This window comes from Hyla sarda, chromosome 3 (assembly GCF_029499605.1).
Source record: "Hyla sarda isolate aHylSar1 chromosome 3, aHylSar1.hap1, whole genome shotgun sequence".
Classification (NCBI taxonomy): Eukaryota; Metazoa; Chordata; class Amphibia; order Anura; family Hylidae; genus Hyla; species Hyla sarda.
The window spans coordinates 430639401-430652245 of record NC_079191.1 but is presented as its reverse complement, the minus strand read 5'-3'; the positions used below and the strand labels follow the sequence as shown (position 1 = coordinate 430652245).

Sequence of the window (12845 nt, the reverse complement as noted above, 5' to 3'; positions counted from 1 at the left end):
CTTCATATGGACATGATGACATCACACAGTTCCTCCATATGGACATGATGACCTCACACAGTTCCTCCATATGGACATGATGACATCACACAGTTCCTCTATATGGACATGATGACCTCACACAGTTCCTCCATATGGACATGATGACATCACACAGTTCCTCCATATAGACATGATGACATCACACAGCTCCTCTATATGGACATGATGACATCACACAGCTCCTCTATATGGACATGATGACATCACACAGTTCCTCCATATGGACATGATGACATCACACAGTTCCTCCATATATACATGATGACATCACACAGTTCCTCCATATATACATGATGACATCACACAGCTCCTCTATATGGACATGATGACATCACACAGCTCCTCTATACGGACATGATGACATCACACAGTTCCCCCATACGGACATGATGACATCACACAGTTCCTCTATATGGACATGATGACATCACACAGTTCCTCCATATAGACATGATGACATCACACAGTTCCTCCATATGGACATGACATCACACAGCCCCCCCCCCATATGGACATGATGACATCACACAGTTCCTCCATATGAACATGACATCACACAGTCCCCGTCCCCCCATATAGACATGATGACATCACACAGTTCCTTTATATAGACATGATGACATCATACGGTTCCATTATATGGACATGATGACATCCCACGGTTCCTTTATATGGACATGATGACATCACACGGTTCCCCCATATGGACATGATGACATCACATAGTTCCCCCATATGGACATGATGACATCACACAGTTCCCCCATATGGACATGATGACATCACACAGTTCCCCCATATGGACATGATGACATCACACGGTTCCCCCATATGGACATGATCAGAATCTCCAGTTCCACCACATCCCAGCGGTGATCTATAGCATGAGATCTGGTGACTGTGGAGGCCATTGGAGTCATGTGACCTCATTGTCCGGTGTGAAATGACATCATGTGACCTCATTGTCCTGTATAAGGTGACATGGGGCATTATCCTGCTGGAAGTATCACCAGAAGATGGGGACACTGTGGTTATAAAGGGGTGGACATGGCCAGTAACAATATTCAGGTAGGTTGTGGTGTTTATACCAGGATCAATAGGTACTAAGGGGCCCAAAGTGCCCAGAAAATGTCCCCCACCATTTCACCACCACCTGCCTGACCCACTGATACAAAGATGAATCCATACTTTCATGTTGTTTATGCCAAATTCTGGACCCTGGTGTGGTCTGCTGCTGCTGTAGCCCATCTGCTTCAGAATTGGACTTGTTGTGTGGTCAGAGATGGTATTCTGCAGACCTTGATTGCACCCAGTGATTATTTTAATTACTGTTTTGTTATCACAAACAAGTCTGCCCATTCTCCACTGACATCAGTAAGGCATTTTTTTTTCCATACAACTGCCGCTTACTGGATATTTTCTCTTTTTCAGACCATTCTCTGTAAACCCTAGAGATGGTTGTGCATTACAATCCCAGCAGATCTGCAGTTTGTAAAATCCTCAGATTGGCCCGTCTGGCACCAACAACCATACCACGTTCAGAGTCGCTTAAAAATCCTTTTTCCCCCATTCTGATGCTCTGTTTGAATTTCAAGTTGTCTTGACCATGTCTACATGCCTAAATACCATGTGATTGGCTGATCAGCTATTTAACAAGCACATGAACAGGTGTACCTAATAAAGTGGCCAGTGACACTAGAAACATGACCACACGATCTGATCCGGCCGCAGCTGCTGTTGTAGAAGACTGTCGTGAATTCCACAGCCCGGTTCCTATTATTGAAATCCCCTTCGCCGTTTCCCGTGGACTCGCTGTACTGAGAAGGAACACTCTGCTCCAGTGCCAGCTCTTCATGTTCCTACATATCAGACTTCTACCATCTTCTCCTGCCAGCAGCCGGGGAGCGGAGTGACCCAAAATCTATTCCTGCCTAAGCAGATAAGAGAGCGGAAACCGGCTGAGCTTGTGTATGGCTGGTGCCGGACTATAAGACATTATGTATAACCGGGGAGTCTTTGTTACCTCCCCAAAGGATTTACAAGGTCCTAATTACATTTGGATTATGCCAATTTTTACATTTTTCACACTAAAATCTTCTATGCTTTTGCAGCCTCCTCTTGACATTGAGTACTGCTGTAGAGTGTATTCAAGTTCTACCCGGTTGTTGTTGGTGGTTGTTTAATAATAATTATAATAAATAAAAAATAATTATAATAAATAAATAATAATAATTATTATAATAAATACATAATTATTATTATAAATTAATGTATTTATTATAATTATAATACATAATAATAATTAAATAATAAAAAATAATTATAATAAATAATTATAATAAATTATAATAATAAATAATTATATTTATTATAATTATTATAAATAGAGATGAGCGAACTTACAGTAAATTCGATTCGTCACAAACTTCTCGGCTCGGCAGTTGATGACTTTTCCTGCATAAATTAGTTCAGCTTTCAGGTGCTCCGGTGGATACAGTCCTAGGAGACTCTTTCCTAGGAATGTATCCACCTTTTCCAGCCCACCGGAGCACCTGAAGTTCGTGAGTTTGCATTTATTATAATTATTTATCATTTTTATTTACTTATTATAATTATGTACTTATAATTATTTATTATAATTAATTATAAGTACATAATAATTATAATAAGTAAATAAAAATAATTATAATAAACACATAATAAATATAAATAATTATAATAAGTAATAAAGTAAAAATTATAATAATTATAATAATAAAATAAAATTAGTTTGAATTAATAATTATTATTTTTTTTATTATTATTTATTTATTTTTTATTTTTTCAGTCAATTGGAAGGGTGCATTGACACCATGTTTCTTCCCTCCGGAGCATAGCTTTAGCTCTATCTTAAGAAGCTGAAAACCGCCTGCCAAAGTATTTGTGCTGGACCCCATTCAATCCAATGTTCCAAAAACGTCATTCTCAATCTGTAGCTGACTTTTGGACCAGACTGAATATTACAGCAGGACGAGATTTTCAGTACGGGCCAAAAATCGCACACGCATATTATTGAATGATGTTGGGCATAGATCTCCAGCCTGATCAGTGTCTTGGAGGCACAAAACATGGCGTGACTGCTTCACATCTTCATGAGTGAAGCCCGGTACGCTGGGATGCGAGGAATGCGCAGTAAAGAGCCTCGCGGGACTGCTGTATGCGGCTCCTGCTCTTCTTCTTCTTCATCACCACCATAGATGGATACACCGCTTCTCGTCCCTGCTAATCCCCCTGTCATCTACTTACCTCGCACCTACGCTCCTTTTCCCTGTGCTCTGGCAGTCAGCAGATATGACTGCTGCTGAGGCAAAAAAACTAGGCGCCAGGACGCATTTCCCAGTCCTGACACCTGGGATTTGTCGAGCCATGGGCGAAGAAGTCATAGACTGCACCAGATTCATTAGATTTTGCGCTTTGCGTATTCAGTAAAAAGCTTCTTTTTTTTTTTTTCCCATATCAACTGGCTCCAGAAAGTTCAACAGATTTGTAAATTACTTCTATTAAAAAAATCTTAATTCTTCCAGTACTTATCAGCTGCTGAAGTTAAGTTGTTCTTTTCTGTCTGACGACGGTGCTCTTTGCTGACACTTCTGTCTGTCTGTCTCAGGAACGGTCCAGAGTAGCAGCAAATAGAAAACCTCTCCTGCTCTGGACAGTTCCTGAGATTGACAGAGGTGTCAGTAAAGAGCACTGTGGTCAGACAGAAAAGAACTCCAGCAGCTAAGTACTGGAAGGATTAAGATTTTTTTTAAATAGAAGTAATTTACAAATCTGTTTAACTTTCTGGAGCCAGTTGATTTGAAAAAAAAAAAAACAATGTTTTTTTTCATGGAATACCCCTTTTTAAGTGTTCTACAAATATTGTGCCTCCAGCTGTTGCAAAACTACAACCCGCCAGCATGCCCGGACAGCCGAAGGCTGTCCGGGCATGCTGTGGGTTGTAGTTTTGCAACAGCTGGAGGCACAATATTTGGAAAAACTAGGCTACTTGATCCTAGCTATAAGAATTTAACTACTTACCCCCTACTTTGCCCGTCCTCCGTTTTCCCAGAATGTCTCCCTGCTTTAGTTACGACCTCTTCCCCCTTCCTAGTAGACTCTGTTCAGTACATTTCCACTCTTGGTAGCCGGCTGCTTATGATGCATTATAAATAAATGCTTCTGGCACAGTACCCGGGGCATGCAGCCTGGCAGATTTATGATGAATAAATGCGGCTTCTCGTGGGTTGTTGCCCAACAATGGCGCTAAGCGTCCTGGTCTATTTCCGGCTACCGTCTATTATGTTATGTTCTGCAGCTGTTCTGTCTGTAAGACCCGGCCTCTAAATGATCCCTGGGAAAGCTAGGTTTTTAAAAGTTTAGATGGGAATCATTCGTCATCTTTTAACAATGAAGGAAAAAAAATAATAGGACATGCTACCATCAATGTTCCCTTTAAAGGGGTACTCCGCCCCTAGACATCTTATCCCCTATCCAAAGAATAGGGGATAAGATGTCAGATCATGGGGGTCCTGCCGCTGGGGACAACTGCGATCTCCCTGCTGCACCCGGCATTCGTTTAGAGCGTTGGGGGCAGCACCGGAGGCTCGTGATGTCAAGGCCACGCCCCCTCAATGCAAGTCTATGGGAGGCGGCGTGACGGCCCCTCCCATAGACTTGCATTGAGGGGGCATGACCATGACATCACGAGCGGGGTGTGACCGTAATGTCACGAGCCTCCACCCCGCATCGCCAGTCATCCGGCACGGAGAGAAGTCTGGGGTGCTGCAGCAGAGATCACGGGGGTCCCCATTGGCGGGACCCCCACGATCAGACATCTTATCCCCTATCCTTTGGATAGGGGATAAGATGTCTAGGGGCGAAGTACCCCTTTAAGCCTTTTGTAGCGGTACAGTTCTCTCTAAGCCGAGAAATACAGAACGGCATAGAAAATATATTTAACCCCTTTAACGACATAGGACATAAATGTACGCCCTGGTAATTAACGCACCAGGATGGACGTACATTTACGTCCTCAAGCACAGGAGTGGTGCTCGTGTCATGCGTGGCAGGTCCCGGCTTCTATCAGCAGCCAGGGACCCGCCGGTAATGGCGCACATCAGCGATCGTGCTAATGTGTGCCATTAACCCCTCAGATGCCATGATCAATACAGATCACTGAATCTGCGTCAGTGCGGTCACGAAAATGGATGAACGGATCGCCCCCGACGCTGCCGCGGGGATCCGATCATCCAGCATGGTGGCCCGAGGTTTCCTCACCTGCCTCCGGCCGTCTCCAGGGGGTCTTCGGCTCTAGTCGGAGGTCCAACAGACAAGAGCAGAAGATCGCTGATAACACTGATCAGTGCTATGTCCTTTGCATAGCACTGAACAGTATTAGCAATCAAGTGATTGCTATAAATAGTCCCCTATGGGGACTATTAAATTGTAAAAATAAAAAAAAATCCCCTCCCTCAATAAATGTAAATCATCACTTTTTCCCATTTTACCCCCAGTAGGTGTAAAAAAGAATAAAATAAAAATAAACATATTTGGTATCTACGCATGCGTAAATTTCCGAACTATCAAAATATAATGTTAATGATCCTGTACGGTGACCAGCGTAAGCATAAAAAAGTCCAAAATTGTTGTTTTTTTTTATCACCAAATATAAAAAAAAAAAATTTCACTTTCATATGCAAATGGGGTATCAAAAAAAGTACAGATCACGGCGCAAGAAATAAGCCCTCATACCGCCGCTTATACAGAAAGGTGGAGATTGTGTGGGGGACGGGCATGGGTCCCAGACATAATTGTTCCCCTCACTAATGTCCTATATCTCTGTCTCCCCTTTGTCTCTGTACAGATGACGCCTTTATTAATCCGCAGCTGCAGAAAATCTTTGAGCGGGTGCGTCAGAGCGCGGATTTCATGCCTATCAAGCAAATGATGGTGAGTCTGTGATAACTCTTGTTTATAGTTCCCAAATTGTTAAAACATTTCCTTCTGCAGACGTCTACTGAATATTGGTCTTTTTTATTTCATGAAGTGTTGCAGTACTGAGAACTGTACCTTCGACTCCTATAAAACAACTAAGAGACATCCTATCTGGGTATATAGTGTCCTATCTGGGTATATAGTGTCCTATCTGGGTATATAGTGTCCTATCTGGGTATATGGTTGTCCTATCTGGGTATAGGTTGTCCTATCTGGGTATAGGTTGTCCTATCTGGGTATAGGTTGTCCTATCTGGGTATAGGTTGTCCTATCTGGGTATAGGTTGTCCTATCTGGGTATAGGTTGTCCTATCTGGGTATAGGTTGTCCTATCTGGGTATAGGTTGTCCTATCTGGGTATAGGTTGTCCTATCTGGGTATAGGTTGTCCTATCTGGGTATAGGTTGTCCTATCTGGGTATAGGTTGTCCTATCTGGGTATAGGTTGTCCTATCTGGGTATAGGTTGTCCTATCTGGGTATAGGTTGTCCTATCTGGGTATAGGTTGTCCTATCTGGGTATAGGTTGTCCTATCTGGGTATAGGTTGTCCTATCTGGGTATAGGTTGTCCTATCTGGGTATAGGTTGTCCTATCTGGGTATAGGTTGTCCTATCTGGGTATAGGTTGTCCTATCTGGGTATAGGTTGTCCTATCTGGGTATAGGTTGTCCTATCTGGGTATAGGTTGTCCTATCTGGGTATAGGTTGTCCTATCTGGGTATAGGTTGTCCTATCTGGGTATAGGTTGTCCTATCTGGGTATAGGTTGTCCTATCTGGGTATAGGTTGTCCTATCTGGGTATAGGTTGTCCTATCTGGGTATAGGTTGTCCTATCTGGGTATAGGTTGTCCTATCTGGGTATAGGTTGTCCTATCTGGGTATAGGTTGTCCTATCTGGGTATAGGTTGTCCTATCTGGGTATAGGTTGTCCTATCTGGGTATAGGTTGTCCTATCTGGGTATAGGTTGTCTCTTTGTATTGGAGTGGTGAACCAATATGGCAAGAGCTGATCATGCTTTGACAGACTTAAAGGGGTACTCCACTGGAAAAAAATCTTCTCCCCTATCCAAAGGATAGGAGATAAGATGTCTAATTGCTGGGGACTCCCACGATCTCCGCAGCGGCACCCCAGTCATCCTCTCCGTGCTGGATGACTGGCGACTACAGCCACCCCACCCCCTCCATTCATGTCTATGGTAGGAGACGTGACTGCCACGTACTAGCAGTCACGCCCCCTCTCATAGACATGAATGGACGGGCTGTGGCGTGATGTCACGCGGTAGCTTCAAGCTTCCGTGTTCCGGACGCAGCCGGCCCGGAGATCAGACATCTCATCTTATAGGGGGGATAAGATTTTTTTTTTTTAGCGGAGAACCCCTTTAAGCTATCCATATATGTTGGCCATTTTATTATGGCTGCATGAAATACCCATGTTTCCCCTGTAGTGGCCACTGCAAGCAATTGTAAAATCCCTGACAAACTCTGCTGCATCACTATTGGATAATATATGGATTTTGTGACCTGATTAACAGAAAACATTGAACGCAGACCTGGGGCCCAACTGGCGGGACAAGCTGGAGTTCTTTGAAGAACGGCCATTTGCTGCGGCCTCCATCGGACAGGTTCACCTGGCTCGTCTTAAGGACGGGAGGGAAGTTGCCATGAAAATCCAGGTGAGTTTTTTTTATACCGAATTAATACGCTCTTAGCTGCTAGTCAGCCATCTCCTGTAAAATAAATAAATGGATAAAAAAAATTAAAATAAATAAGTGATAATAAAAAAAAAATTATTAATAAATAAAATATATTTTATATGATTTATTAATTATTTGTTTTTTTTTAATATATATCATTTTTTTATTTAATTTATTTAATTTAATTTTATGATATTATATTTATTTATTTAAATTGACATTTATTTCTTTTTCTCCAGTATCCCGGAGTGGCTCAGAGTATTAACAGCGATGTGACTAATCTCATGACCGTCCTCAACATGAGCAACGCTCTACCCGAAGGTAAAACAGAAAAACAAAAACTTGTCTTCCTAGTCGCCGCGTACTGGATAATGATGTCCTCTTTCTTATAATGGTCTCTCTCCCCCACGTCCTTTCATTCCTGCGGTCTCTTAGGACTAATCAGACCACGCCATTGAAGCTTTCTTGTCCTTTTATGCGTCGTGCTAATGATACCTCCGTGCCCGCTGTTCCGTGACGCATACAATGATCCTATTCAGCCATCGCCCCGTGACCGGGTACGTCATAGACACAGACTGAATTACGGGATTTTTGTTTCTTCTCCATACAGGTTTGTTCCCTGAGCATCTCATCGAAGTCTTGAGTCGAGAACTGGCCCTGGAATGCGACTACAAGAGAGAGGCCGCGTGCGCAAAGAAATTTAAGTATGTCATCTGTGTGCGTCCTCGCCTTTCATGGCGAGAAGTGTCCCTTGTGTTTGTTTATTTTTTTTAAAACAACAAAAAAAAAAAACAATATATACTACTAGGTTTTATCCAGGACACATCGGATGTGGCACATCCTTGTATTCCACACAGGCCATGTAATACTTTATTTCCCCTGTGGGGGTGCTGCAGGATAAGAGAGCACTTGCTGTACTGGTTCTTCTACTGATTTTTGCTGATCGATTTGGAGTCCCGGCAATTTTTTTCATTAGAAGAGAGTGACAAAAGTGGAGAAACCCTTTTTACTGTAAACTATGAGGTCCAATGGTGGTGACCAAAAAAAAAAAAAACAAAACAAAAAAACCTAGCCCAGTGTTTCCCAACCTATGTGCCTCCAGCTGTTGCACAACTACAATTCCCAGCATGCCCGGACAGCCTTTGGCTGTCCGGGCATGCTGGGAATTGTAGTTGTGCAACAGCTGGAGGCACATAGATTAAGAAACACTAGGCTTAAGGCTATGTACTCACTTGGTGGAGGTCCCAGACACTTAAAATGAAAGGGACCCCGCCAAGTGAGTGCATAATTTTAACCATTACTGTATGTAATACCCATTAAAAGCTTGACATGACCAATATGTCCTATTATAGCAAGTTATACACATTGGCCCTCATTTACTATTGCAAACCCGACGTGTTTTGTCGGGTTGTGCGCCAGATTCTGTCGCATTGCGTCTGAAATTCTGTCTGCGCCAGATTTTGTGCCAGAATTTAAAAAAAAAACCAGACTAACTCTCCATTTTGCTAAGAAAACCCGAAAAAGGGGCATGGCCGCCGGGAAAAGGGGGTGTGGTCTCAGAAAAGTGTTGTGTTCCCGACATTTTCACAAAAACCCAACATATTTACTAAGGTTTCCACAGAAAATGTAGTGGATTTCACTGACTCAATGTGTTCTGACTCTTCTTTTGTAATTCAGGGAGCTGCTGAAGGATCACCCCTTTTTCTATGTGCCCAGAGTGGTGGACGAGCTGTGTAGCGATCACGTCCTGACCACAGAGCTGGTATCCGGTTTCCCACTCGACCAGGCCGAGCATCTCAGCCAGGAGATCCGCAATGAGGTGAGACGACAGAAATCTGGGGCAGGATTTTTGGAATTGGTGAAAACTAGAGATGAGCGAACTTACAGTAAATTCGATTCGTCGCGAACTTCTCGGCTCGGCAGTGGATGACTTATCCTGCATAAATTAGTTCAGCTTTCAGGTGCTCCGGTGGGCTGGAAAAGGTGGATACAGTCCCAGGAGACTCTTTCCTAGGAATGTATCCACCTTTTCCAGCCCACCGGAGCACCTGAAGGCTGAACTAATTTATGCAGGATAAGTCATCAACCGCCGAGCCGAGAAGTTCGTGACGAATCGAATTTACTGTAAGTTCGCTCATCTCTAGTGAAAACCTCCATATGGTAGATATATGGAATACAGCGTGCCCAATAATAGCTGTATGTAGGGATGTCCTGACATTTGCACTAGTACTTGCAGTTTTCCCCAGATACCTATCCCGATGCCCCCACACCGTAAAAATCCCTCTCACTTATCCGATCTTCATTGTTTGCTCTGTTATCCGGAACGGTGCAGGACCTGCCATGCATGCTGATGTCATTTCATCGCGTGACAGGTCCTGCACCATGCTGAATGAAGGAGAAGGTCCTGCACCTTTTAACAGAGAAAAGGGAGCAGAGGGAAGGTGAAAGGGATTTTTTTTTTCTTTTGGAGGAAACTAATGGGGCATCTACCTAATAAGAGAACTCATACCTTCTGACTACCTACCCACTTGGGGCTTCTACCTAATAGGGTGTATTCCCTACCTAACTACTGGGGGCTTGTACCTAATAAGGGAGATTCCTTACCTTCTGGGAGCTTGTATATAATTAGGGGGATTCCTTACCTACTGGGGGCTTCTACCAAATAGTAGGGATTCTCTACCTATTGGGGGCTTCTACCAAATAGTAGGGATTCTCTACCTATTGGGGGGTTCGAACAAATAGGCGGGATTCTCTACCTATTGGGGGCTTTTACCAAATTGCAGGGATTCGCTACCTATTGGGGGCTTCTACCAAATAGGGGGATTCTCTACCAAATAGGTAGAAGCCTCCAATAGGTAGAGAATCCCCCTATTTGGTAGAAGCCCCCAATAGGTAGCGAATCCCTACAATTTGGTAGAAGCCCCAGTATGTAGGACCCCCCCCCCCCAATTAGGTAGAAGCCCCCAGTAGGTAAGTAATCCCCCCCCCCCCCAATTAGGTAGAAGCCTCCAATAGGTAGAGAATCCCCCCTAATAGGGGGGATTACTTACCTACTGGGGGGCTTCTACCTAGATATCTGTAATTTAGGTCAGTAGGAGCAACATGCAGATCTAGTTTAAAAAAGTGACCCTACGGTTATATTGTAACTGGGGAAAATAAACATATAAATGCTGCAATAACCCACGGCCTGTAGAATTGTTTTGCTCCTTGTTGTCTATTCTGTACAGGCAGCGGTGAGTTTATTTCTGTTCTGTTTTATTTTTAATTTTTTTTGTCTTAAAAAAAAACAAAAATAAATTAAAGGCAAGTTTCTCCTTAAATAATCTCCGGTCTGTGTGTCCTTCTCCTGTTTACATAAAGGAAGTACAGGTCCAAACCAGAGTCCGCAGCTCCAGTGCCTGAGTCTCTATATACAGGATGTTATCAGTAAAGAGAATCTTTATCGCACATTTTTAATATTAGGGGTACATTCACCTATAGATTTTGGGGTGTTTTGACATGTTTTTGCATCGGGTTCTAGGGGGCGCTGAAGTTCCTATAGCTCTGCCGCAGAATGTCTACAATTTACTCTAGGCCTCACAACCCCACATGGCGAAGTTATGGACGACAGAGCTTCTAAGCAAGTATGTCTCCAGCTGTTGCAAAACTACAACTCCCAGCATGCCCAGACAGCCTTTGGCTGTCTGGGCATGCTGGGAGTTGTAGTTTTGCAACAGCTGGAAACACTGCTCTGAGCATTGTTGGTCTCCCATCCACTGCCCAGACCATGATACCTGTTGCTTAGCATGCTAGAAGTTGTAGTTTTGCAACAGCTGGAGGCACCCTGGTTGGGAAATACTGTGTTTAAAACAACCTGTGCTTTATCTAAGAGAGTGTTTCCCCAACCTGCGGCTCTCCAACCATTGCAAAACTACAACTCCTATCATGCTTTGCAACAGCTGGAGGTCTACAGATAGGAAAACACTGTTCTAAGATGAACTATCAAACCAATAGATGACCCCCCCCCCCCCCCCTAATGTTTTCACAAACCACCAATGTTAGGAATTCGGCATTGCACGTTCCCGTCCCGGCTCGGTGTTGACAGTGCACACAGCTCAGTCACCTTCACTGACCTTCAGGAGCGTCCGCTGGTTGCGTGCCGGGAACGTGTCCATCGGGTGACAGATCCTGCTCTACAGCTGCTGCCCTGGAGCTCTGCCACGTCCCACCCCCGCTTGGCATCACCTCCCCAAAATAACTTCCTTGCCCTCTCCTATCCCCGCACAAGGGTCCTGGAAAGTTACTGCCGGTAAACAGAGTGATGTTGCTTTAAAGGCAGCACCTGCGCGGGGAACGTAGCGGCGCTGAGTCAGTGTTTGGTTCACATGATGAAAAAGCGTCTGTGTAAACAACCGGGGTGTCCAGAAAGTTCTAGAACCCATTGAAAAGTAGCAGGACTATGGGGGAAAAGGGGATTATATATAAGAATATTAGCAGATGCCAGGGCAGACGGAGGGGGGCAGAACAGGACTCTGAAGTGACTGGTGTGTATCCTCAGGTTCTGCAGCAGCTCATGTGCCCCGGAGTGTAGCTTTGGGGGGGGTGGAGGGGGGGCTGAGTAGGGTTGCCACCTGGCCAGTATTTTACGGCATTTTGGCCACCCTCCCTCCCAACAAGAACACCAACAGCTGTTGCAAAACTACAACTTCCAGCATGCTGGGAGTTGTAGTTTTGCAACAGCTGGAGGCACCCCTGGTTGGGATACACTGACCTATACTATATAGTCCAACATGCTGGGAGTTGTAGTTTTCGTTTGGAGCTGCTGCCGAGCCACAGGCTGTATCAGAGCATGCTGGGAGTTGTAGTTAGTAAAAACAAAATCAAAACGATACTGTTTAAAACTACAGATCAGGGCGCAGGGGCTCGGGTGGGTGGGGGTCTGGAGGGGCTCGGGTGGGTGGTGGTCTGGGGGTCTGGAGGGGCTCGGGTGGGTGGTGGTCTGGGGGTCTGGAGCGGCTCGGGTGGGTGGTGGTCTGAGGGTCTGGAGCGGCTCGGGTGGGTGGTGGTCTGGGGGTCTGGAGCGGCTCGGGTGGGTGGTGGTCTGGGGGTCTGGAGCG

The 12845-nt window shown here is 44.5% G+C and overlaps 1 protein-coding gene across 3 annotated transcripts in view; it reads left to right on the top strand.

Moving 5' to 3' along the window:
- COQ8A (coenzyme Q8A) overlaps nt 1-12845 on the top strand; it is an 85292-nt gene that overhangs the window by 65408 nt on the left and 7039 nt on the right. For all 3 annotated transcript variants that reach the window (XM_056568487.1, XM_056568486.1, XM_056568485.1), the window contains exons 7-11: nt 5927-6012; nt 7588-7728; nt 7989-8070; nt 8360-8453; nt 9427-9568. In XM_056568487.1, the coding sequence (XP_056424462.1) occupies nt 5927-6012; nt 7588-7728; nt 7989-8070; nt 8360-8453; nt 9427-9568 (545 nt within the window). The remainder of the gene's footprint in view (nt 1-5926; nt 6013-7587; nt 7729-7988; nt 8071-8359; nt 8454-9426; nt 9569-12845) is intronic.